Source organism: Penicillium citrinum (genome assembly GCF_028827155.1).
Source record: "Penicillium citrinum strain IBT 23319 chromosome Unknown utg000009l:1.0-4274883.0:1.0-4276374.0, whole genome shotgun sequence".
NCBI lineage: Eukaryota > Fungi > Ascomycota > Eurotiomycetes > Eurotiales > Aspergillaceae > Penicillium > Penicillium citrinum.
The window spans coordinates 2,396,851-2,423,425 of NW_026622694.1; the positions used below are offsets into that span (position 1 = coordinate 2,396,851).

Below are 26,575 nucleotides of genomic sequence, written 5' to 3' on the forward strand. Positions count from 1 at the left end.
GCAAGGCCTGGCTCTGCAACAACAAGCCTTGGCATCTGACAAGCGTTCACGTTGTGGTTTTTCCTTGATCTCCGCTGGCTGTGCAGGTAGTACTTGGTGACAGTGTGAGGGGTAAGGACGAACTTGGCTTTTCCAAGACATCAGCATGAAAGACGAAAGTCACCGAGCAACTCCGAAAAGTACGATATTCTCAAAAATCGAAAATTGCTCTATGACGCTGTCGCTGGAGGGATTTCCCATTCTCTTGGATGTTGAATCGACAGATGTTTGTATGCCCTTACTAGGGCAGCTCGATAAGGAAAGAGGCCCGATTGGCTCATTTTAGAAAGCTTTCAAGGGATTGATGTTGTCAAAATCATTTATGATAGCAGACTTACGCAGAGAATAACAAAAAACAACTCTGTAAGATCTCAGCCACCACACAATTGAACTCTTATCTTTGCTGCAAATCTCCCGCAAATCGGCCTGGCCCGCTTGGGACCGGAATTTCCGATCAACTTTGCATTTGGAGCTGGCAAAATACCCTGAGTGTTCCGTGTATCTGGAATATACATAGACACCTCCGACTCCCCAAAATCGATACTTTACTCTTTGCTCACTGATCGTCTGAGATACTTAAGTTGGATTGATTTCGTCATTTGCACATGAATGAAATGCGCCTTTAATTACCCTACATCAAATTAAGAGGGGCGATTCGGCCTCAATTACTGTACATGAAATAGGTACTCCGTAGAGGAATGGAATATCTTCTCCGCCAATGAGCAAATGGCCCTGAATATGATCTCATTCGTTCAAAAGGACAGCCCTGTCTCAGTTCTTGGGAGATCTTGATGCCAGTGGGACTCGATTAACAGCTAGTGATTGGTCAAATCGCGGTATCGTGAAGTTTGGCTGTTACATTGACGGGGACTCTAAAGTGATGGCCTGCATAAGCGCACTCGACGATATGTGAGAATCCTATTCTGTCCAATACCTTGCCATCGGCCTTGATGGATTGGATTGTCGGGAGAAAACACAAGAATAAGTTATGGACTAAAGACCTTGCCTTGTATCCACATGAAGTGGATCAAGAGTTGCAAAGCTTGCGCCCAAACACGAGAATGTGATGAAGAGGGGCGCAACATCAGACCACTAGGGCATTGCTTGATAACAGTCAAGCCGTTATTCCCAGGCTTGGCGCGCAAATCGACAGTCGATCGTAATAATCTGGACAGGGGAATGCAGAGCTTGTGATATGCATAGATTGGCACGGAGGACTCCGAGCTCAATGACGATCTGAAAATCATTTTCTTTTATTCTGGAAACATCTTGCACGCTACAAGTTCCATGATAACGACATATGGGACTAGACTGTCTACGTTCTCTTGATATACCCCGGAATCCAAAGGAATATCAGCCAAGAGAGACAGCCACGCCACCAGCCTAAAACATTCGGCTCTGACCGCTATTTAATCCACGGTCTTATACTGTGTTGTCACTAGTTACTATGAAGTCTATATAAAAAGGATCGCACTATGGCCTAATTAGGCAGGCACAAATGTGCTTGCAGGAAAGAAACATATTGGTTTTCACAATGAGTGGATCTGACAGTGGAGAGAATTGGATATACCTCGGATGAATGCTTGATACTGATTGACGTGTGACCTAGAGCACAGCCTGGCAAAACCAAAAGTAAGAATTAAATTGAATTATATTGAATCAACAAAAACTTTGAAGACCGTTGATTTACGAACCCTTTTAGGCCCACCCAGACTACTAGCAATCTATTCCAGGTTAACTAGTCAGTGATTTTGTTTGGTGTAGGAGGGGCAACTAAATTAGCTTCCCCGACTCGGAGGAGTCCTAAAGATACACGAACATAGTTGGAATAGTTATCCTGAACAACTTCAAGGGAATCGCCTCAAGCTGGATATTCAACACAGGAGATTTAACCCTGCAAGCCAGTACCCTAGCGTACTGTCGATTGAGCCGACGAATGATAGAATGACCAACCCAGGAGGGGGAATTCCGTTCGATATGAACAATTGTCGCTAAGGATAAGGCTAGCAAGGATTCATGCATTAACCGGTTAAAGACCCGGCGTTAGCCGGGAAGTGCAAAGTTACAATGTCGCATTGCTTCGAACCATCTGCTGGTGTCCAATCCGGTCTTAATTGAAGCCCACTTGGAGACAATTGCACATGCTAGACCCAGTTGTGATATCCCGAGCCTTTCTCCTTTTTGCCTCACGCTCTTGGTACTTTCGCTCTCTTATACTTCGTTTCCACTTATGTCCCCTATCTTTCTACAATCTGCTTGACCCACATATCGAATTGTACACGATGTCTTTTAGATGCATGAGATAATATCAACCCCACTTCGCATAATACATGAAGAGAGAGAATATGCACGGAAGTAAGCAGTCATTGAGAAATTGAATGACTAGGGTTAAAATGGACATCTCTCGGCGGTATTTTAGTACTACATACTAAGTACTATGTACTTGAGATTGTGCGGGTGGGCGTCAGAAATAAATCCGCTCTTACAGCTTGCCAAGGAACACTCTAGAACGCATTTGAAAGAACAAAAGGAAAGCAAGCCCAGAAATAGATAAGCCCAATGCCCAATGCAAAGGATCTGGTGATAACGACAATTATCCAAACCTAACCTGACAACAGAACACATCCCCCCCCCCCAATTCCTCCCCTCCCCAGACCATCCAATCCCTACTGGGAATGGTGGCACCCAACCCCCTCCCGTCCGGAACGTTTCTAGACGGCTCACATCGGCGAACAGGGGGCCAAAGGAGCCAATGCGCGATAACCCCTCTCTTGCTCCGGGGGATTATGCAGTCAACGCGGTCATCGCTACCTTTCTAGAAGCCCGTCGTGACTGTTGAGATTGGTGGAGGGCCTGTACATTTACCCCAGGTCTACTGCAAGTGGATCACGTACCTGCGCACGCCGACGGAGTCGATATCGTCAGTCCTCGGCGGCTTGTCGCAATTGGCTAATGAGACACGGTCTCGTATCTTTTATAAGCCTCGATCTCTCCACCTGGTGAATGATCTCCGTGGATTTGAAACTTGGCTTAAGGGTCCAATTGTTGATCATTGTGCTCCCTCTGCCACTCTCCATCCTACCTGGTCAGATCTATTTACACATTCAACCGTCCGATTAAATGGTTCCCTGACAGTATAAAAATATTTCTCGCTATGACGCGAACCGAGCCCGTCAGCAGCAATGCCTCATGGGAGACGAAAAGTATTGCCACGACAGACGATGGCAATAGAATGGATTCGGTCGGCCACGATCCTAGACCTAGAGGGCGAATTCGCCGGTCGATGACTGCTTGCAATACATGCCGCAAGCTGAAGACGAGATGTGATTTAGATCCTCGGGGTCATGCATGTCGGCGTTGTCTATCACTGAGGTTTGTACTCTTCTCGTGATTCTTTTTCTATACCCCATACTCATTCAACTTTTCCGGGTCATATGAAATATGATAGCCGTGCTTGCTAGACGATATGCAACTGAAAATACTGATTCATTCATTCAAAGACTCGACTGCGAGCTGCCAGAGACTCCCGACCGGCTCCAAGACCATAATTCGGCATGGTCTGATGCAAATTCAACCATTCCCACGATTGAGGAACGCCTACTCCACCTGGAACATGGAATGGGTGAAATGATCCATCTAATGAGACAGATGGTCAATAACACATCGAATATGGCTGGAAGCCCACACTCGCAAGTAGCGAGAAGTACGGATGATTCTACTAACGGGGAGAATGGAATGTTGCCACCATTCACTCTTAAACCCGTCCAATTCATCAAAGATTTACAGCTTGAATGTTTCAGTGGGCGAGAGACCCTATCCTCCGACAATGATATCATCGCAGACGTGGTTTCTCTGGGAATAATTGATATTAAGCTTTCTTACAAACTGATGGAATTGTGAGTTCAGTAGTTTTTTTGTCGTCGACCATTTTGCAGTTCCATGTTTTACTAACGTATCCCAGATTTGTCGAATACTACAGTTCATGGATGGCAGGAGATCAAGCATCTACTATACAAAGATCTGATGCACTTCTGTTCAATACGGCATGCCTACTGGCCTCGCGATATCTGCCAGGCATGCCTGCAAATACTATCCATAACATCTCGCTTCAGGTCCAGAGTGCTATTACTCAGGCTATATGGAGAAGATCTTCATTGGCAAATGATGTGCTTCAAGCACTGGCTCTTTTATGTCTTTACCCAACTTCAGGTCACAAAGAAGGATTCGTTGATGGCTGGTTGCTGAGCGGGATCTCTATGAACCATGCCTTGATTTCTTTTCGTTTTCTTAACGCTTCTCCTTCCAAAAGTGCTTTGACAGATGAGATACTTTTCCAAATGAGGCTTTGGAATATATTCTGTCTGACCCATCTGCAGTATGTCTTTGACAGTTTGTTTGTGTGAAATTGCAACGCGCTAACAAAGTGCTAGTTCTGCTCTGGGCTACGGCCGCTCTGTAAATGTACAGATGCATTATTTGGACAACTGCGTTCGCATTCTTGATCATCCTCGGGCTACCCCTGAAGATGGGAGAATTGTTGCAGAAATTCAATTATATCGTATTGCTCTCAGACTTCAAAATTCACCTCATCGCCTTCGCTTTTCCGAGACGGAGTATGAGGAGATCGAGCGTTGGAAGATGGAATGGACACATCTATTCTGTAAGATTCATTTATTGTTATGACTATTCATTTGCCTCCGCTTACATTTCGATAATAGCAAATGAAGGGAAATCGACTCTGGAGCTCGGCGTTTGGTTTTGTCAACTCATACTTCACAGAACTGCAATGAGACTGCATTCTGAGTCCGAGCAGCTTATATCAGAAACATGCAACAACGCCCGCTTGATCATAACAAAATCGCTTCAAACACGCTTTTCTGCCGCGCCTGGCTTAATAGACAATGTCTACTATGTCCTTGGATATGCCGCTCTTACCCTGTGTGATTACAGTCCCTCTGATCCACTAATCGATCAAGTCCGGGCTTTTCTTCTTCATCTTGCCCCAAGCAGTGACCATCTCGCCTATCGTATTGCTTGCATCATTGGCGAGGTTCAACGTCGTTATTCTGAAGCTGCAACGGCCGAGCAGCCTTCACCCAATGCGAGCAATGCACTTTTTGTGACAACACAGGCGCCTCGCACAGAAAACATAGACATTGGCCAGCTTATTCCTACCGGAGGAACTATGGACGGTATTATTGATGGATATGCATGCTATGATCAGCTTATGGCTACTGGATATGTTCCACCACAGCAAGCATTTTCAGCGCCGGCCGTCTTCCAGCATCCGGCACCAGTGACTGGCGGGGCTATGCCTATCAGTTTAGTCCCTCGGGCACTCCATGATTTTTGAGTGGGAAGTCAGCCGATTTTGTCGCTTCATCTTCTTACACAAGTAAATAGTAATGTTCATGATTTTGGTGATGAAAGGTTTGGGTATGGGGCATATGGGGCACTAGGCACAATTACGTGAAGACTAGGAGTGGATATGAGCTACTTCGGGATGAAAAGCTTTAATTGAGCTGCTGAGCAGCGATAAATGAATGAACTGATTTTATTTGTTTTGATCATTTTATCGAGTCCAGGCAAAATGGCTTGTAAGTGAATTTGTTCTTTATGAAAACACCACTACTATCTAAGCTCTTAAATAATTTACCAGCGAGAATGAAGAATAAAGGCGAAATGATATCAAAATTGGAGAGTGTTAACCTAGGGCTCAATCCCTACTCGTATTGTATGATCATGCTCGGCCTAAAGTAAGATTACGAGCAGAGAGAAGATCCCTCCAGTTCAGAGCTTGGATACAAGATACGTGGCTGGCCCTTATTCATAGACACAGGCACCTTTCCATCGTCTGCAACGGTGATACTCGAGCAGGTTATGATTTCGGTCAGTTTTGTACCAGCGTCATAACCAGTGTTAGGCAGGTTAAAATCATATCCATCTCCATTGGAGCCCTTGTTAGAAAGAATCGTGATGGTTTGTTTACCCTTGTAGCCCTTGCGCATTGCAATGGTAGTAGTATCTTGATAGATGGGATAGTTCTAGAATGTGTATGTCAGAGGCTTGGTATTTTGAAAGAGAGTGATCATATGGTACTCACCTTGTAAGAGAGATACCTATCGTCGTGGTTGATGGCATGCGACCGGATAGCATTTGCTTTCGCAATGAGCTTGTACAAGGCGCTATCTGTGTTGTATCCAGAGAGCCAGACTGCTTCACGGTTGTATGGATCACTGCCACCATTGTAGTGCTGTTCCTGACCAGCATAGATTATTGGTATTCCATCGGCCATGATAGTGAACGCTGCCACGTTCTTCGCAAGAGCCATGTCATCGGTGTAACTAGAGATTGTCAGTAAGCACTCTGATGCATAATTGTTTGCTTGGAAAGTCAAAACATACGATGCAAAACGAGGGTTATCGTGGTTTTCGACGAAGTTTCCAAGTAAAGTTGAGTCGGAGCATTTGGACTTGACAGTATTGATCATATTATAAAGATCACTCATACTTCCACTTGTCGACTTGAAGGCTTTGAGCAGCGGGAAGTAGCTATATTGTAACCGGTATTAGCTTCTCTGAAATTTGTGATTGAGGAGTTTTTCTCACTCACATTGGATAATTGAGGACTCCATCCATGACCTCTTGGTAGGGGCAAGTGTAGTCTGCATCGCCATCAAAAACTTCCCCTACACAATAAACTCCAGCAGCTTTGTTGAAATCCGGCCAGAAGTCCTTCTGGACATGTCGGACAGTATCAACACGTAGTCCATCGACTATTCAATGCCGTCAGTGGGAAACTTCTCGAGTCTTACACTGGCTCGACTTACTTGAGTAGTTTGACACCAATGATCCAACCCAGTCGTACCAAAGATTTTTAACATCTTCCCTCTCTGTATTCAAATCAGGGAGAGAGACCGTAGAGTCACCAAGCCAGCAATTCTGAACGTTGTCCTGGTTACTGTAATCGGAGACTTTGCAGTAATCATGAAAGTACTTTTGTGAGTCAAAAGGATCAAAAACACTGTAGTCGACTGAGTCTCCCGATCCCTTGTATCCCTACCAGCAATATATTAGATCACTAATTCGAAGAAAACACATGAAATGATAGAGTCACGAACCATGTGATTGGCAACAACGTCGACCATCATGTACATGTTTCGGTCGTGAAGGGCTGTGATGAGAGAGTGCAGATCATCGGCCGTTCCATATTCAGAGTTGAGACCATAGCTGTGAGATGTTCAGTCTTTTGTCGGAATGGACTTGTTCTCGTGCTACTCACATGTCCTGCTGCCAGTACCCATGGTAAGCGGAACCATCTGCAGTGTTTCCTTCCATCTGAGTGGTAATTGGAGTGATCCAGATTGCGGTGAATCCCATTCCCTGGATATAATCCAACTAATATTCTTTTAATATTGATTCAGGTGAACAGAGAGTAACTGCTGCTAGTACCTTTTTCTCGATACCCTTCCATGTACCGCCGCAGTATTTCTGGTAAGAATTTAGCTACGATACAGGGAATTCAATGGATCTCGTCAGGACTCACACCATATTTGGTGTCGCAACTTGCGGTTGTCGACTCATCAGTCCTTGCGAATCGATCGGTGAGCATGAAATAGATCGATTGAGACCTCCACTGGGCTGGAGTCGCAGCGATTGCCGGGCCGATTAGGCTGACAAGAAGAGGAAAATACAAACGCATAATGTGTTTGAAGACAAATTACTGAGCGAATGATAGCCTCGCGAGTGCGACTGTAGTTTTGAATGTCAACCCAAGGAGCCCTTGCGTTGAAATAGGGCTTTAAATCGGAAGCACTCACGAGAAGATCCCCGGCGAAGGAAATAACGGCCTGAAGATCGACACAAATTTCCTTCAAATGTCCGATCCTGGTCGCATAGATCTAAATTCAGATTAGGGGCAGTAGTGAAGCCTTCAAGGTTCTTAAATGAAGCACTTGACCCCCTATCAAGGGTTATTCGAGCACAACGCCAGGAAGTGGAACAATTCAATCCAAAACAGCGAGTTCATGAACTCTGTTGATCCAGCGGGGGTTGTCGACGAATTGAGAGCACAAACTAGCCAGGCACATCCATACATAGATACAACACGCTAATTGATAGAGCACTGTTAGGAGGAGATGCTTGGCTGCTCTTGGTTGGCTCAAATTCGAGATGAAAAGGACCATCGCCCAGACAAACAGTGGATCAATCAAGTTACCTGACCACCGACCTTAAATTTCCAGGGTTGCAGATGGGGTTGCAATGGGGGCCGGAAGCCGGTGATTGACCGTGATTGACATGGATATGGGGGCTGAAGTCGATCGCTTTCCTATTGTTGATGTATCCCGATAGACACGGTCCTTGTTAGACCTATGAAAGCTGTGTCTCTTACATAGGCCGAGTGGCCTGCCTGGATTAATTCTGATCTCTGTCGGTTCCTTTATTATCTTTTTCGAGCTGTTGTTTATGAATGAAGATCTCACATCTAGGGATACCCACACTATGCGGTATACTATTAGCGATATTTATAACCCTAGGGTACGGGTACAGAAACTTCCTAGCAAGTAATTGACTTTCGCTTTGAAATTCACTGCTCATAGGGCACTTCAAGAGGGATCTGCCTCATACATGAGAAAGGGACACTACAAGTAGCCAAGGAACCGGTTTGTACTTGTTCCATGTTACTTACAACTGAAGATATTGCGGTGGAGACGATTAATGTTTCTAAATTCATCCTACACTGCAGGTCTATCGGTTTGATATCACGTGTGATGTCTCGGTTTCAAGGGCTTTGAATGGAATTAATTGCAAGCTCGTCACTGAGAATTGCTTTTACTTGTCGCTTGACAGTCAGATTGCAAACGGGACTACGGTACTCACTATCGTCTTGGAATTTGGTTTATGCAAGATCAAAGGAATCAAATTAATACATTCACGCACAGTTTTCCAGCGCAGTATCAAGATCATACGCTTTCTTCTCGAAATACTATTCCGACCTAGTACACATTTACCACTTCAGAATCCACTTCTTGCTCCAAGCTCCCTCGGATGTGACATTTTGCAAGCCCTCAACTGACAAAATATGCGATGTCGCATTATAGTGCACCGAAGAGGATGGCACAGTCTTGCCATTAAGAGTCACAGAACCTGGACTCTTCTTGACACCTAATACCTTAACTTTGTCCAGCGCATTCTCTTCTTTCCAGTCACCTTGGGGAATCGCACTGAGACTAGATGAGGCTGCCTTAAACTTGATATTGAGAGTAGCATTTTGAACAAGACTAACGCCATCATCAATGTAAAGATCTCCCTGCGCAAAGCCACGGGCATCAAGGGCTGTCAGAAGCGACCAAGGTGAATTACGAGACTCGCGCGTTGTCATGGCGGGTTTCTGCATGGGGATAACACTTCCACCACGTACAAAGACCGGGATGTGACCCAGGGGAGCAGGGATACTGGTGTTAACACCAGGCTCGGCCTGTACAGCAGACCCGTTGTACCAATCATACCAGATCTCACCATCCTTGACGCCAGGGAAAACGCCGTGAACAGTATCGACCTGAGGTGCCAGTGCAGGGACAACCATGAGAGACGGTCCCAAAAGGAATTGGGTATCGACGCGGGCCAGCTGCGGATCATTGGGGAATTCCCACGCCAGAGCGCGCATGACTGTCGATCCGGTGGTATGGGCGAGGTGGAACAGTGTGTAGAAGTAGGGTAGAATGGCGTAGCGAATCTTCATAGCCTCCTTGGAAGCTTGCATGACAGACTCCCATTGATATGGCTCCTGGCTGATAGCGGAGAGTGTGTTGTGGTTTCGGTAGAAAGGGAAGAATGCAGAGAGTTGCATCCAGCGGTTGCAAAGCTCTTCATCTGTATTTCCATTGAATCCACAGGTATCGACGCCAAACATAGGAACACCGAACAAGGAGAAGGAGAGAGCCTGCGGGATGGAGAAAAACATGTATGCCCACTTGGATGCGTTATCCCCACCCCAATGACCAGCCCATTTTCCGGATCCAGCGAATGTCGAACGGCCGATTATGAAAGGTCGCTTTTCGGGTGCCACATCCAAGAGACCATTGTAGGTGGCTTTGAGAATTTGATGACCAAACAGATTGTGCACATCATATTCCTGAACACCGTCGGCATGGGTCGCATTCGGCGAGACGGCGTGTACAGCAAGATCATGGCCAGATTGATCGTGATTGATAACATACGGAGGATAGTTGATATCACGTACTCCAGGGGTAGGAGTAGTCCGGAGGTAAGTCGCGCTGGAGGTAGCAGAGGAATCTGCTGTTGATGCTGCCGCCGCCTGACTAGATGAAGCTGCAGAAGCCGAGGCAGCTTCTGTTGCGTTCGTGATATTGAAGCTTTCTGGGTAGTCATAAATAATATTGCCGGGCTCACCAGGTAGAGAGAATCCGGGGTGCGCAGGGTTCATGCTCAAGTTCCTCGACCCGCAGCTTCCGACACAGAAAGATGACACCTCGCTCATGTCAATCCAGATACCATCAAATGCAACCTTCTTGTGCCAATTGACAAGCTCATTGGACCAGAAGCTGCCTGATTTTGGGTGATGCCAATCAGGGAACACGGTATATCCGGGCCAGACGGCACCAATATAGATACTTCCATCGGGGTTCTTGAGGAAAACATCTTCCTTAGCGCCACGGCTATAAGTTTCATACCTGTATGCGGGTGAGCGGATATACCGGCGAGAAAAAGGCAAGCAAGCCAAAAGGTGGCTCATTGGTAACTTACGCGTCAGACTTGTTGTGAGGGTTGGGGATGTAAAGAGCCGAATCAACAATGGGAATGTAATGGCGGCCACTCTGGTGAAGCTTTCCCAAGAATACTTCCGCCTCCTCATAGGAAAAACGGTTCTGGTCATTATCGAAGTCTCGGTATCCATGCATGTAGTCAATGTCATTCCTATAATGTTGTGAGGTTAGAATTGTTCAGACATTCAGCATGAAGCTCCCACGAACCAGATGTTTTCGAGAGGAATTTCAAACTTCTCAAAGTTATCAACAACCTCTTGCATCTCTGTCCAGTTATTATAACCCCATCGGCACTGATGATATCCAAAGGTGAAGTACTGCTGCATTGCAGGTAGTCCGATGGTGCTGATTTGATAGTTCTTAGTGACTTCAGCTTGCGAAGGTCCAGCATAGAAGGTCAAGTCAATGCTACCACCAAGAGTACGCCAAGTAAGCTTCTTTGGTCCAGTAAGAATCTCCTGTCCATGGGCATTGCGCAGGAAAACACCATGGGAGTATGAAACATAGTCCTTGGACTGATCGATTTCGCCGCCCGAAACGGGGTTTTTAGCACCTTTCTGAGAAGAAGCTTCGTAGTAACGGGTATCGAGGTAGAATGGGTGGCTTCCGTATACATTTCTATACTGGTTGTCAGTTCCTCTCTTTTCTTATCGTTTGTGGTTTGACTTTAGGGTACACTGACGTGTCGATGGGATCCCCAATATCCGACGCATACAAGGTCAAAGTCAAATTCTCAAGTAGACGGAATTGTTGAATGTGCTCGCCCAGCCCATACAGATTATAATCCTCAGGAAGAGCAGTAACAAATTCCGTAAACTGGTTTTCAAAGACCAGGACGGAGCCGGTGGTGTCGAAAATTGCATCTCCAGTAGCTTTGCGAATGACCTTGAAGCTAAAGGAAGGGACATTTGACCACTTGAACTCCAAGTCACTATTCGCGCGAGAGGCATGTTTGCTACTCTTCGGACGAGGTACAGTGTCCTCAGAAAGATGGTACCAGGACGCATTTGAAGAATCCACATGGCTTGGTGTAATCTGGATATTCAGACGATCATTTGCCAAGTACTCAACCGAGAAGTCTAGGGAGTCGATATCTGTTCCATATGCATTACACGCCTTGCCGGCCAATGCCAAAGTAGCCGAAACACCATTGGCTGACTGCTTCACATTCGAAGCTTTGTATCCTGGGCAGGCTTTTTGTGCGTTGATAGCCTCGGGGTCATCAATGTTGGCGATCAGATTAGCCCCTTCGTCTGCAGCGGCGGGGATCGTGAACTGATGATATTCCGAGGATATGGAGCGACTGCTAGTACTCGACGCGAATGTCGAGCTGGGACTGGCTCCATAAACTGCCGGCAGTAGCCAAGCGCCAAGCAGGAGGTCTGTGAATCCAACCATGGCGACCAAGCTATTCTTCTTGGCCGATTTGGTTCAAGAACAAAATATTCACTGTATAGAAGCTGGTTTCAAAACAAGAAGACGAAAACAAAAAAACTGCTTCTTATACTCCCTCTCTCCCCTCTCTTATAGAAAGAAGCTGGTTGCGGGGCCGATCACTCTGCAGCACTTGTAGCACTACAGGCCCGAATACAATTCACCGACGGTAAATCTACCGAGTGCATCCCGAGTCCGAAGAGCCAAAAAACAAGCTCAAAACAACACCTCAAAATTTCCGTTGAATCCCCGTGAGCAGGCTGGGACACGCCTTCGAACGCTAACATTCCAGTGCTCGAGTGGCTGAATGTTTTTGCGGGGTTGGGAGAAGGGCTTCTCCCAATCCGACATGGGGGATATGCGGGGACTGATCGTCGTCCTTACGCCTACAATGAGACATAGAATGAGACTGGCTTGTTGTTTAAACACGTCCCCCGAGGGTCTCTACCGTGGGTCATTGGTCTATAGCCCAGGATGGTATGGTCCTAAGAGGGTCTTTGGGCTTTCAAGGAGAAGAAGCTTCATGGTGAAGGTCGCTTCCATAAGTCAAGGCTGTTGATTGGTTAGTCGCCCGATAATTGCCCGACCATCTTTTTTGGTTAGTCAGTGGACACTAGTTAACTAACTATTCCATGTTATTCCACGATGGTGCGACACATAGTACTATGTACTCCGTACGTCTTCAGTGAACAGCCGAGAATTGGACGGCTACATTAAAAGCAAAACTTCAAACCAGACCGGAAGAAACTTGTACTTTAACTTGACTGTAGAGATGTCACAGTAAGATCCTATATTCTTATTAAAGACCCCACGAATTCAGCTTAGAAGCGGAGAGTGGAAATTGGATTATGCTTCGCCAGAGCTGCGGTTCGGGCCTAGTTGAATTCGCCCGGTGACTCTTTTCATTCTAGCGGCACAATTGAAATGAAGGACCCTCCGTGATGGCATGCTCGGTTTTTCAGGGATGTCTTGCTTGTGACAAAGCATTTCCGGGCCCCTACGATGTACCTCTACTACCTCACCTTGCGTCCGGGGAATCTCTTCGCCGGAACCTCGGGGGTTCTTTGGAGATCTTGGGGGGGATTTTTCTTTTCGTATAACTGAATTTCAAGCTGAGCACTGCATGAGCGGTGGATTCCGATAGAGATCCACCTTCCACCTTGCTACTGTACATACTCTGCAGACGGTGATATGACTTCAACGCGAGATTTCGCTCAACTAGTACAGAACATGTTGGGGTTTCATTTCGGCTTCCCGAGGCAATCTCGGCATAGCAAGCCCTGACCATCAATGATTGATTCAGAGAAGCCTGAAGCGGTCGGATGATCGACCTGATTGGATCGGCTGGGCCATCCCCCCCGAAATCCCAAAGGATACTAAGAATTGCCCGTTGAAGACTTGCGGAGACGTGGGTTTCTTCGTGGCCAGGCCGGCCTCAGCGGAGATTTCCAATATATCCATAGTATTCACTACTAACTATTTACAGTCGTATAATATGTACATACGGAGTAGTATGATCGTAATCGACTAGAAAATCGCGCATCGCCCCGCATTTCATCAATGGCCTTCGCTCAAAGGTCCATCCGGGGGTCCCACGGGGTGGACAGGGCGTGAAAAGTAACAAGTTCAGGTCCAATAAGAGACAATGCATCCCGTCCCCAGGGTGTACTCTTACGTCGACTCGCTCGCCAAGAAACGATAAACAGGGGATCTCATCAATTGCTTCGCTTAGGTGCCGATGGCTTCTTACCTCATGGGTGTCTTGCATGATTCTGGAAGGAATTTTGTCGGGGACCTCGTGTTGATTGGTTTGAACCTCAAACAGACCAGACTAACCCTCTTCTTCTTATAGTATTTCCAAACAAAAATTCCAAGGAGGGGAACATAACACCTAAACCTACGCCAGGGTCAGGCATAAATCTCACCATTTCCAAATCCCAGATTGAGGCCATAGAAGTGCTAGACTAAGAACAGTGCAAAAAAGTAATATCAGGGCCTTGTCGTGCATGGGCCTTGCGGGGTTGGAAATGGACTAACAGACTCCGCGCTTTTCCCCAGATGCTCTCCAAGATTTGATGAATTCATGCACCTTTTCAAATTATCCATATAGGAGAGCCCATCAACTTGATTGTTCTTGATTGTCTTGCTATCATGTATCACGCTCTACTCTGACCCTTTGACATTCTCCGAAGAGCGCATTATTCTGTACCTCGACAGAACCATGGACCTCGCACCACCTTCAACCAAGCCATCCACAAATCAAGCATGTGATAACTGTCGCAGGCGCAAGATCAAATGTTCCCGCGAGCTTCCATGCGATAAATGCCAGCGCTTGCTATTATCCTGCTCTTATAGTGATGTCTTGCGTCGAAAGGGCCCCAAATTCCGAACATTATATCCTCTCGCTCCCATCCATCCTCTTTCGGCCCGAAATGACAAACGAGATCAGTTTTATGTCGACAAGGACAATTGTTCAGACCCCGCTGCTTCTCGATTCAGACTAAGTTCACCAACTTCGCCTGCATTTGCGGTTTCCGACGTACATTATGCTTCCTCGCAGGATGCTTCCGATACACTTTCACAACTCCCACCACCCGAACTGGTCTCGTCTCCGGATTCAACGGATTCAACAGCAGATTGGGCGCAGAGCCAAATACTACCGCAGTCACCTCGTTTGACACGACAGATTCTTCTCGCACATGTAAATGTCTACCTCAAATACCTTTTTCCGATTATGCCGGTCGTTCGGGGAGAAGAGTTACACCGCGACAGCCAGCAACCAGAGTTACTCTCCCCAAGCCGGTACGCTTTTCTGGCATCGCTATGTGCAGCAACTCACATACAATTAAAACTTGATGGCTCGACGCCCATTCCAGATACTCTTCGTTTGCAAAGTATAGACGATGGCCATTCCCTCGTGTCCGGCGAGAAACTCCTTGCGGAGGCCGTGCGGGCACGGCGTGAATGTGATATCGTCGAAGATATCAGTATCGAGAGCCTTCTAACCTCCTTCTTTCTTTTTGCTTCTTACGGAAACCTCGATAAACAAAGTCAAGCCTGGTTTTACCTGTGTCAAGCCACCTCTATGGTATTTACATTGGGTTTGCATCGAGAGTCAAAATACGCCGAGTATCCACCAGAAGAGGCAGAAGAGAGACGACGAGTCTTCTGGCTACTTTTCATAACAGAAAGGTACAGTTCTCATTTGATGTCCTCAATAGTTTCTAAAAAATCTAATGTTTCCAGGGGCTACGCACTTCAACAATCTAAGCCGGTCATGCTTCGCAGTTCCATTCACAAGCCGCAGGTTCTCTGTTCCGAAGATCCAATCCTCGCATACGGCTTCATCAACTTAATTAACATTTTCGATAAATTGACGGCCAATCTTTATGATTGGATTTCTGCCGGAGGTGGAGATGGACTCTTGGAAAGACCACCGACATCTGTCATCCAATCGAGTCTTTGCAAGCCCGTTTCATTAGATGGCGTCCTTGAAATTCAACAAGTGGATATCTTGATTACACAACAATGGTTGCAGTCGATGATGTGGAAATTATCCATGAGCCATGCGACTCAACCAGGCTCGCGCGACGATTCAGTTTTACCGTTTCACCTCCCAGTCCTGGTTGGGAAAGCCGTGATGAGCGTTATCGGATCTGCATCTCAAGGCGCCGTAGATGCGCATGGGATTGGCATGGTAAATTTTATCTATAAGCTAGCCATTATTTCGCCCGATGCTGAATATACAATTACAGGAGCAAAAGCTTTACGATATGGGCTCTTCAGTTGCTGATGTGACTCGATCACTTGGATCCAAAGCTGTCGATCGACTCGCCGAATCGACCATCGACCCTCGAGAACTGCTTTGGGGGATTCTCCACACGCTTTCACAGATCCGAGGCTCGCCGTCATACCTATTTCCTGACTTGCTAGGCCGGTGTAAGTCAATCTTGGGCCTGGACTGTTCAATAACCACTGGAAATTTCCTTCCTACTCTTGGTGCTGTACCGCCAAATCAAGTCAGTGCTTGGGCTATAGAGCACGGGTGGGATTCATTCGCCAATCAAAACTTGCATGAATTGAACGAGGATGAGGGGAAACATCATGATATTGAGACACTTCCTATGTCTACAATGTCCCACAGTGGTGAAATGGAGTTTTCAGATTGTCTACTCTCCTAAGATTAACCCAGTTGTCTGGTCTATGTGGAGTTTATGAGTTTATGATACCATTTGGAGTTATTAAATAGATTGGTTCTAGCTTCAAGGCCACTTCAAAACAACGAGAATTAAATTCTTGTAAATCAAGAATTTTATCTTGGTCGATGTCGTCCATACTATGACAATGTGCTACGTGAAACCTTATGGATAAATACTTCATGTAGACAGTAGTACTGTCGAAAGTATTTACGATTAGCCTCGGACTGAAGTTAAACAAACCTAAACGTACGTATTATCTCAAATCTAGCATTACTACTCCATAGCACGCACTAGATGATTGACTAGCTGCAGAGAATATTTAAGTGAATATATTCAAGTTGAAGAAGAGCTTCTCGTTTTATGCCCACGCCCATTCGGCCCGCAGATTTTCCGGATTCGCGATATGCGGATAGCTTCAACTTCAAGTGGGACTTTCCCTCTTGCTTGACTCCGAGTCTTACATCAATTAAGAAATTTGCTGAATGTAAGTGATAAGAAGCCTTCAATACTACTACTCGCGATCCTTCAGAGAACAAATTAACCATGAAGAAGCCCTTCCAACCGCTTCCATCGACTCGCTTTCGCAAACAAGCCAACTCGTCCAAATTTCGTCGAGAATACCAAGGCGCATCCCGCCTACTGCGCCAGGCAGCGTGACCGAAGAAATTTCAATCTAGCATCATGGCAGCCGTTCGACCTCATTCGCTCGCTCTGCGAGCCCTTCGCGCATCCCCAACCATTCGACCCTCATACCGTCCCATTTCCCTTCTACCCTCCACAATCCCACGCAAAACCCTCAACAGGCGCTCACATACCACTTCATCCGTCTCAGCCGATGAAGTATCTCATTTTTCAAAGCTGGCCAGTTCCTGGTGGGACCCAATGGGCCCATCACGAATCCTCCACCTGATGAACCCTCTCCGTCACGAATTCATCGCATCCTGTCTATCCGACAGTCCACCATCCGGCCCCTCAACCACCGCAGACCTGAATTACCTCGATATCGGCTGTGGCGGTGGTATCTTCGCAGAATCCCTCGCGCGAACAATTCCTCTCGACCCCACAAGTCAAGCTCCCACGCCCACGCGCGCTGCATCAATGACTGCGATTGATCCCACCACGCAACTTATTCAAATCGCCCGCGACCACGCACGTATGGACCCGACGGTAGAAGCTCACATGCGAAGTGGACGCTTCAAATACCTAAATACAACCCTAGAAGACGTTCTCGCTGGCTCCGCAACCGATACCCATACCTCAACACCTTCACACCAACAATTCGACATGGTCACACTCTTCGAAGTAATCGAGCACATCGATCCAACGACTACAACGCCGCAGGCCTTTTTGGCGAATTGTCTTCGAGCATTGAAACCTGGTGGTTGGCTTATTGGATCGACTATTTCACGAACATTTCCATCCTGGATTTTGAATCAGGTTATTGCTGAAGCTCCATGGCCAATCGGTGTTGTACCGCGAGGTACGCATGAATGGAGCAAGTTTGTTAATCCCTCGGAATTGCACTCGTGGGCGCAGGAGGGGTTGATGCGTGCTGCTGATACGAATGTCAGTAAGGCTGGTCCGGCTGCCTTGGATGGGATGCGGTGGAAGTGTGTTGGGGCTGTATATGTTCCTGGTTTGGGATGGAAGATGGTTCCTGGTTCTGAGGATTGGGGGAATTACTTCTGGGCTGTTAAAAAAGGTGTTTGAGGGTGCATGGTTGATATTGTAAGATATATGCATTGTATAATATTTTTACTAGAAGCGAGATCTTAAATACTACGAAGCCGTTATAAGGTTGCATCAGCAAGAATTTATAAACCATATACAACTAGACTAATGCAATGATGTTTCTTGTTGAGTTCTATTTCATTCATCAATCATATTAATCATTCATCTTGAAACCCGAATACTTGGAAGTATGCAACTATGCCACCATGCAATATCACCCTTCCCAATGAAACGTGAATCATCCCAAGAAGATCTATTTCCTTCCCTTCCCTTTATTCTTCTTCTTTTTCACTTCGGGCTCAGGCACACTGACGGTTCCTTGAACAATATCCTCCCCTTGGCCTTGTAACTGCTGTGAACTACTAATAAAGAAAGTCAAGTCTCGATTCTGATCTTCCAAGTCTGCCTTCGCAGCCTTTAACGTCGTGTTCTCTCCAGAGAGAATATTATTTCGCTCGAGAAGAGACTGGTTCATTGTTTTCTCCTCGCGATAATCCTTCTCCATACGTCTAGCCAACGCCTCGAACTTCTCGGCTCTCTTCTCCAGGCGCGCTCGATCACGCTCGAGTCCCGGGACTGTCTCAGTGGAGAGTACATCGTACTTAGACTGGAGCTCGTCTAGTTTCATCATGGTCTTGGAATAGGCTGCTTCGGCCGCAGCAGCGGCAGCACTCGCTTGTGATGCTTTGTCTGCGGCTCTTTCGACAATTTCCTCAAAGTAGGCTCGTTGACTTTCGAGTTGACTAGTGAGAAGATGTGTGTACTCTACACTCATGTTTTCGAGCTTTTCGCGCGGAACGGCATCTTCCCAGTCTGGAGGATCGAGGGCAGAGTGATCTGCTGCTGGTAATTCGACAAGTTTGCCGTCTGTTTTGCTTTGAATAATGCGGTGTACATAGGCATCTCCGACATAGTCCCAGACACGTTGAGAATTGAGGTCCATCGCGAAGGCGTGCGAGGTTTCTTTGAAGTGGTCAAAGGCATGGGCGCCATCGTATCTTCCGCAGCCAACGCTGCCGCAGATGAGACATGCCCAGAGATTTGATTCGGTGTGACAAACGCTGCATTCCGCAGGGTCTTCATCCTCACCGGGAAGTTGACCGCTTTTACGGAATTCATCTTGTGTATATCGGCAGACAGGGCATCCGCTACCTTTCCACTTCTGTAGACAGGTGCAATGGAACACGTGTTGACATATGATTGTCAGTAAACCGGTTGTCTCATCCATTCGCTCGAGGCATACAGGACAAGTTGGGAGCTCGACGAGGGCTGGTGTCGGAGGCGCGAGAGGCTTTGAGGATAATGTTGCTTGCGTGGTAGATGATACGCCATGTCGGGTAGTTGCTTGGGCGTTTGGTGAGAGTGTGCCAGACTCAGGCGAGAAACCAGACAGAGACCCCGGCTCAGCAACCTGGATTTCAACAGATTTGACGAAGACAACATGGCATGTCTCAGGCTAGAAACAGTTAGCAGCCGAGCAAAGACATCAAATTCTCTGGGTCTCGAAGTGAAGTCTCCCAGTGAGAAGCGGGGCAGAATATACCTCCATACTGTTGAAAACCTTCCCATTCCACTCCTTCTGCCAATCTCTAGCTTTTTTCCCACTCCGAAACTTCATCAAAACCATATATCGATTGGCGCGCGACGTCCTAATCATTCGAAAATGAGATACTTCATCCAAAGTCTTCTCCCCAACAAAACCCATGAAATCAGAAGCAGATAAATAAGCCGGTACGGCCAGAATACACAATGTAGTGCAATCCTCTTCCGGCCCCTGTCCCGACGACGACGACGACGACGTCGCCACAGGAAACGGATACCCAGATGATTCGAAGCGTGACGCTTTGCGCTGTGGCCGCGATGGCAATATATCACCCCAATTACCAGATGAGTCGCTTGCACCAGCGCCAGCACCGGTAGCAGCTAGAGACCCGGGCTCAATCCCATTTCTCGGAACAGCAGCGGCGGAACCTTTCAAGTAGGTCGGGTAATCATCATCATTACCGAGAATTGAGGATTCCAGCGCATCACGGTATAAATGCACGATTCCCCAAATACTCTCGCCAACCTTCTGGTCTAGGGGGAATATAGCGGCCTTTTGTACGCAGTCCGCCGAGGATATCGGTGCCGATGCCCGCGGCGACGAGGTTATCTTCTTCTCGGACATTACTGCGCGTGCGCGCGTGTTTAGCGGGTCCTTCTGGCGTAACCATATCAATGCACTGGATGGATATGGCGTCAAAGCGAATATCGGTGGGGTGTGAAGTGGAAGGAAAATTCGAACTCGAGTGCGAGAGGGTATAGTTCGCGGGACCTCCGGTTGCGTGAGTGAAGGCTGAGGAGGTATAGTTATTTCTAGGTCTTTTCTCTGGAGAAGTTTCGTTCTTATTTGCGCTGGAGCTGGACAGTCGAGTTGACTTGTTGAATGGACGGAGTGCTTCTTGTGCAGATTCAAGAGCCAGTGAGGATGTCGTCGAGGAGATCTGTGAGTCGGGGAAAAATTCAAGTGTAAGATGATAGAAGAAGGCGGGCATGCCGGGCGATGGCTCACCACCTTTGCGCTGTGGAGAGCATCAATGACATCTGCAAAGTTGAAAGTCTGGAGTTGATGTCAACTTTCGCAATCGTGGATTGCGATAAGGATTATGACTAAGCATCCCCGGATCTGCCAGTCCCAATCGGGAAGGCCGCAGTGGCTGAGGTGGCGAGAGGCAAATCAGTCTGTTTTGCCCGACAGGATTTGCTGAAAGTGGCGAGAAGAGTTTACAGAGTTTGACTTGTAATATTCTACATGGTAACTACTGAGGACAATGGAGAACTACGGGAGACGGGAAATATGGTGATAGCACTGAATCGCTGGTTGCGAAGTTCATTTCAAGATAATAAAGTATTCAAACGCCACTAAAGGCGTTCGTGGAGAAAAGAAGTTATGCCGTAATAAAACCCATCATAAAGGAAAGAAGAAGCCGCAGCCTCGAAACCGACCAAACGCCAATGCAGATCACTGAAGACCTATCGTAGTCGAGCATTCATAATAAAGAGCGTTTACTGACCACCCCGAAGACGGAGCACCAGGTGAAGAGTGGACTCCTTCTGGATGTTGTAATCCGAAAGGGTGCGGCCATCTTCCAGCTGCTTACCAGCAAAGATAAGACGCTGTTGATCGGGGGGAATACCCTCCTTGTCCTGGATCTTGCTCTTCACGTTGTCGATTGTGTCGGAGGACTCCACTTCCAATGTGATGGTCTTGCCGGTCAAAGTCTTAACGAAGATCTGCATACCACCACGAAGACGGAGAACCAAGTGCAATGTAGACTCCTTCTGGATGTTGTAGTCGGAAAGGGTGCGGCCATCTTCAAGTTGCTTGCCGGCGAAAATTAGACGTTGTTGGTCAGGGGGGATACCCTCCTTATCTTGGATCTTGCTCTTCACATTATCAATCGTGTCTGATGATTCAACCTCCAAAGTGATAGTCTTGCCGGTGAGAGTCTTAACAAAGATCTGCATACCACCACGCAGACGCAGGACCAAGTGAAGGGTAGATTCTTTCTGGATATTGTAGTCGGACAGGGTACGGCCATCCTCAAGCTGTTTTCCAGCGAAGATGAGACGCTGTTGGTCAGGAGGGATGCCCTCCTTATCCTGAATCTTGGACTTGACGTTATCGATGGTGTCGCTGGACTCAACCTCAAGGGTGATAGTCTTGCCGGTCAAGGTCTTGACGACTGTAATTTGTTAGTGTCTATATTCTTTGACTGTCTCTTTGAAATCGTAGTGGCGTGGAGGGTTGATACATACAGATCTGCATACCACCACGCAGACGCAGGACCAGGTGGAGGGTGGATTCCTTCTGAATGTTATAGTCGGAAAGGGTGCGGCCATCCTCCAACTGCTTTCCAGCGAAAATCAGACGCTGTTGGTCAGGAGGGATGCCTTCCTTGTCCTGGATCTTGGACTTGACATTGTCGATAGTATCGCTGGACTCGACCTCAAGAGTGATGGTCTTGCCGGTGACTGGTGGCGAGATAGTTAGTACTAATGATTCTCATCGAAGAGGGAGTAACACAAGAGGTATGCTAAGTGGCGGTCAAGACCGCGACTTCGCCGGAATACGCCTATGCTTGTTGAAGACGGGGGGAGGGGGGGGTTACTCACGGGTCTTGACGAAGATCTGCATGGTGGGAGTAAGATCAAGTTGAGTTTATGGCTTATTGGAAGCAGGCGGGAAGGGGGAAAAAAGGGGGGAGCGATAATCCTCGCAAGAGTGTATGGAGGGAGAAGAGAAAAAGAGGAGTGAAAGAGGGGACGAGGTCTTAAGTATGGGCGGGAGGAGGGGGGCAAAAGAGAGCCTTAGTCAGATACCGTGAGGAGCAGCAGCTTTGGTAAGTGCGAAGTTGCTAGAATATGCCGATGAGTCAAGAAAGAGAGGAACAGGATCATTGACGCCACCATTGGATGTTGGTACCTGGCCCAGACTCCTACGAATAAGGATGTGAGATGAATTTTCTTGTACTCTCCATTTTTTACAAGTACGCAACTTAAATCATGCTAACTTTTTCCCTTTCCTCCAGTGGCCGGAATCCGAACCACTGAAGGGGTTTGCCGGATGCCGGGCTATGCATACATACAGAGGACGAAGGCAGCCGTGGCTGGGGCGATGACGTTAGTAAGGGCTTATCGCAAAAGGAGGGGGTGGACACTTTTGGACCACTTTGAGGCAACGAAGGTCCACATTTTTGTGACAAGATTAGCCCATCGACCCGTTTTCGAGGGTATTCGAGCCAGTCAGAATTCTCCGTCCGCGCGGGTCCCCAGTGATGTGAGGTCAGGTGATCTGTCTGCTGACCCGGATCCGGAGTGCCGGCAGTACAGTATACAGTACAATTGGCACGGTTAGGGCATCAAACATAGTACACGGAATATAGATAGAATAATATGGTATACGGATCCATTCATAGGATATATAGACACGCAGGGCGCTATCACTATTCCACCCTTTCCGGACGCCTTTTGGCCACGCCCGTTCCACTAAAAGACATGCAGTAAACGATAAGAAGTGCGACAAGAGTCAGGCGCAAGCGCCCACGCTTTTCCCTGGCACAATCTCTCCCCGACCGAGGAGAGAGATGGTACACATAAGGCCCGAGCCTCAAGATAAGACCAGAGCATGTGGACCGGCCAAGTGCTGTCACAACGAAAAAAAAAGACAAGTTATAAGTCGGCCGTACACAGGTCGTAACGTTCGTGATCCTCGTTCATCGCTGAGAGCTATGCGAGCAAGGTATAACCACAAAACACATAAAAAAGACAAGAGGAATAGCAGTAGAAAAATGAGCAAGAACAAACAAGAAAAAGTTAAAGGAAAATAATGAAAGATAGACGATTCACAAGAATCACAATGCCAAGGAAACAAGAAAATTGAAAAGCTTAAACAAAGATCACAGGGGAGACTATCTCGCTAGGAGATACTCAGGTTAAAATTGGTTTCATCAAAAGAGCGGGGGAGACGCGCTCGCGCATCATCACGACCGTTAGCGTAAGGTTAGTATTTGGTGGGATTCTTTTCTCATCCAGGGCGTCGCGTAAACAGAACTTGTTGACGAAAAAAATTCAATCGCTGGAAGGAAGCGCTGCGGAAAACAGTGGTCGTGGGTGAAAATATCATCGTCATAATGCGCATGCGCATTCATTCGTCGTCTCTAATTCGCACGAATAACAAGGCGGGAAACAAATTTGTTGGAAAGACAGTCAAAGTCGTCGCGGTTGAATTTGGTACCAGAGCGGCCACGCAGATAGCTCTCTAAAATCGAGTGATTAGCTATGTCTTGGGAGAGAAGAAAAACGCGGGAGGGGGAAGAAGCTTACCGTGCTGCTCGACATGTTGGCGGACCTCCGTCATGGTGTTGCACACATCTGGGTTGGAGTACAGAAGCTGGTGGTGCTGCTGTGAATCCCACTCGGTGAAGGGGGGCAACTTCTGGGAGATGGCCTGGAACAAGCCGACAATTACACCAACGGGGGTGGTCTCCATATCAGTGCAGAACTTATCCACAGCAGCCTGATCGGGGGTACGGTAGTGGCTGTCAAACTGCATCTCCTCCCAGACAGCCAACAGAATCGATGCCAGGATGAAGATGGTTGGCCAGTTCTTAAGCTTGTCACCACTGTACACACTCGAGTAAAGCGAAGAAAGTTCCTCAAGCACATCCTTCTGAAGCTCACGCCACATGCTAGCCATGGCGCACTTAATCTGGAAGTTGATCATCACGGGAGCCATGGTCTTGCCACGGAACTTTGAGCTCGGCTCTTGGATTTTACCCATGAAGTCATCTTCCGAACCCAGTCCCTCGACCATGGTAACATGGAGAGTAAGATTGTAGGCGATAATGAGCTTGAGGGCCTTGCGAATGACAGGCAGCTTGGTACGGTAGTAATATCGGAAAGCAGTCTTGAGCATCTGGGTGAGGAAAGGCGTGCCTTCGAAGTAATCGTCTACGAACTTTTCAAAGGTGCCGTTCCCGTCAATGTGTCGGTCCAAGTAGTCGGACAACATGGCGTGCGAGATTCCCTCCATACCAGCGGAGAGCTTAGCGGTCTCGACTTCGTATTGTGTGGGCTCGCGGTGCAATGACTCGACCCAGTCGATGGTAAAGCACTGCTCGTCGCGGACGTAGACCTCACGAGCATTAATGGGTAGAATTTGGCCGTAGCCATGAGTGATGAACAAGGTGCGCTCTTGGTCCGAGAACCCCTTGATATTGCCAACAGAGAACCCCATCGAAATGTGTCGCTCGTAGTCCGCCTTCCAGTCCTTCATGAAATACCCAATCTCCTTGATATCAATACGGGTGCACGGCACCTGCCACAAACGAGCGTGTGATGGCTGGCAACCAGCGCATGGCTCGCCCTTGTCACAGGTCTTCTTGAGGAACTTGCAGCGCAAGCAGGCACGCAGCTTCCTAATCTCGCTGGCTTGTTTGCGCTGATCAGGCTTCAGGGGACCCTTACGCTTGCCAACTCGCTTCTCAGAATCCGGCTTGCCGGCCTGGGACTGCTTGCGGACCTTGGTCTCGGCTGTCTTGGCCGCGATAGGGCTTTTCCTTGATGGCTTTCGGCTAGGCGGCGATGCTGATGATTGAGATCCGGAAGAACGAGTAGGCGAGGTGGACTTCTTGATGGGGACAGGAATTGGTCTCACCATGGCGGTGCTGGGGCTGACGGCTGACGGGGAGCGAGAACCCGGCGAGGAACGTTCGTGTTGGACAATAGAACTGCTGGTTGGCGAAGTGCCTGCTAGACTGACGCCATGGGGGTTGTTGTACGGCAGGTCCATGTTGGTTTCGGAACTGGGGGAGCTGATCGGGTTGGTAATGTCGACAAAGCTACCATAAGAGGTCGAGTATGAGGATTCTGAGAGACTGCGGTCGTGCAAAGTCTGGGTGGGGTTGACGAAGATGCCTTGCTCGGGGAAACCGAAATCGAGAGAACGCCGGTGATCAACCGTGCTCCATCCATTGTCGCTACTGGAGAGAGAGCGGACCTCAAGATAGGTATCCGTCGGAGAGCTGCTCTCTAGAACAGGATGCGGGGCCGCATATGAGACATCCGTAAGCGAGTTGGGAAAGGCCATCAAATCCGCTTGGAAGTCATGGTATGTGAAAGGTACCATGTCGACCGGGGCAGAGAGGGGCAGGTGATACGAGCTGTCGACAAAGCCGGTGCTCATTTGGCCCTGGGGACCAGACATGAGGTCCACCGGCGAGGATTGAATGGCCATGCCATAGCTTGCGGCGGTAAATTGAGGTGCTGACGACGGGTCTTCGGGCGAATATGCTAATTGTTGATGATGGTGAGGGGCCTGGAGCTGTTGAAATTGCCAGTCAACCATGAGGTTGGGATCCTGGGCCACCGACTGTTCCAGAGGGTGACCGCTTGTTTGAAGCGGCGATAAATCCTGGGTTTCGTCAGGCCGGGGAGCGTGCTGGTCGACCGGTACTGGCCATGTCTGCTGGAGATAACCTCTGGAGTCATAATCGACGCCGATGAGGCCGTCGCTGGATAAATCGACATTTGACATGGCGTCTTAATGATGCCAATAACGTGGGAAAGGGCAAGAAAGGGAGAAGAAGGGCAAAGGACCAGCCTGGATGAAAAGGCCTTCTTCAGAGAGTCACACAGCCATGGAAGAAGTGGGCGAGGTGAGGCGGTGGGGGGGGACAAAGCAGCGGTGAGCGAGAGATGCGCTAGGGGAAAATCGTGTGGAGAGTGGAGGCTGGCTGATGCGTGCAGTCGATTAAGAGAGGAGTCCTTTTACTGCCACGCGAGGATTGCGATTCCTCGAGATTTGTTGGCCTCGCACGGATTGGTTGAAAGTTGTTGGAGTCTT

The 26,575-nt window shown here is 47.9% G+C and overlaps 7 protein-coding genes across 7 annotated transcripts; 3 read left to right on the forward strand and 4 right to left on the reverse strand.

Annotated features, from left to right (window-relative positions):
- Positions 1 to 3,193: 3,193 nt before the first annotated feature.
- N7469_010374 (Transcriptional activator of proteases prtT) lies at positions 3,194 to 5,392 on the forward strand (the record flags this gene model as incomplete). Its single annotated transcript, XM_056649279.1, has 5 exons — positions 3,194 to 3,411; positions 3,540 to 3,935; positions 4,001 to 4,414; positions 4,470 to 4,699; positions 4,758 to 5,392. The coding sequence occupies 5 exons, from the start codon at positions 3,194 to 3,196 to the stop codon at positions 5,390 to 5,392; spliced, it is 1,893 nt and encodes a 630-aa protein (XP_056496410.1).
- Positions 5,393 to 5,801: 409 nt separating this feature from the next.
- N7469_010375 (alpha-amylase) lies at positions 5,802 to 7,740 on the reverse strand (the record flags this gene model as incomplete). Its single annotated transcript, XM_056649280.1, has 9 exons — positions 5,802 to 6,083; positions 6,143 to 6,383; positions 6,444 to 6,590; positions 6,652 to 6,814; positions 6,869 to 7,097; positions 7,160 to 7,268; positions 7,321 to 7,436; positions 7,491 to 7,529; positions 7,585 to 7,740. The coding sequence occupies 9 exons, from the start codon at positions 7,738 to 7,740 to the stop codon at positions 5,802 to 5,804; spliced, it is 1,482 nt and encodes a 493-aa protein (XP_056496411.1).
- A 1,305-nt stretch (positions 7,741 to 9,045) lies between these two features.
- N7469_010376 (glycoside hydrolase family 31 protein) lies at positions 9,046 to 12,223 on the reverse strand (the record flags this gene model as incomplete). The annotated part of the gene is made up of 4 exons (XM_056649281.1): positions 9,046 to 10,732; positions 10,806 to 10,976; positions 11,033 to 11,443; positions 11,508 to 12,223. The coding sequence occupies 4 exons, from the start codon at positions 12,221 to 12,223 to the stop codon at positions 9,046 to 9,048; spliced, it is 2,985 nt and encodes a 994-aa protein (XP_056496412.1).
- Positions 12,224 to 14,480: 2,257 nt separating this feature from the next.
- On the forward strand, positions 14,481 to 16,440 carry N7469_010377 (putative C6 transcription factor (AmyR); the record flags this gene model as incomplete). The annotated part of the gene is made up of 2 exons (XM_056649282.1): positions 14,481 to 15,956; positions 16,015 to 16,440. The coding sequence occupies 2 exons, from the start codon at positions 14,481 to 14,483 to the stop codon at positions 16,438 to 16,440; spliced, it is 1,902 nt and encodes a 633-aa protein (XP_056496413.1).
- Positions 16,441 to 17,139: 699 nt separating this feature from the next.
- Positions 17,140 to 18,168, forward strand: N7469_010378 (3-demethylubiquinone-9 3-methyltransferase; the record flags this gene model as incomplete). Its single annotated transcript, XM_056649283.1, has 1 exon — positions 17,140 to 18,168. One exon carries the CDS (start codon positions 17,140 to 17,142, stop codon positions 18,166 to 18,168), a length of 1,029 nt encoding a protein of 342 aa, XP_056496414.1.
- A 274-nt stretch (positions 18,169 to 18,442) lies between these two features.
- On the reverse strand, positions 18,443 to 20,723 carry N7469_010379 (putative RING and UBP finger domain protein; the record flags this gene model as incomplete). The annotated part of the gene is made up of 3 exons (XM_056649284.1): positions 18,443 to 19,645; positions 19,733 to 20,265; positions 20,294 to 20,723. 3 exons carry the CDS (start codon positions 20,721 to 20,723, stop codon positions 18,443 to 18,445), a joined length of 2,166 nt encoding a protein of 721 aa, XP_056496415.1.
- A 3,103-nt stretch (positions 20,724 to 23,826) lies between these two features.
- N7469_010380 (Zn(II)2Cys6 transcription factor domain-containing protein) lies at positions 23,827 to 26,266 on the reverse strand (the record flags this gene model as incomplete). The annotated part of the gene is made up of 2 exons (XM_056649285.1): positions 23,827 to 23,989; positions 24,055 to 26,266. The coding sequence occupies 2 exons, from the start codon at positions 26,264 to 26,266 to the stop codon at positions 23,889 to 23,891; spliced, it is 2,313 nt and encodes a 770-aa protein (XP_056496416.1). The 3' UTR covers positions 23,827 to 23,888.
- Positions 26,267 to 26,575: the final 309 nt, after the last annotated feature.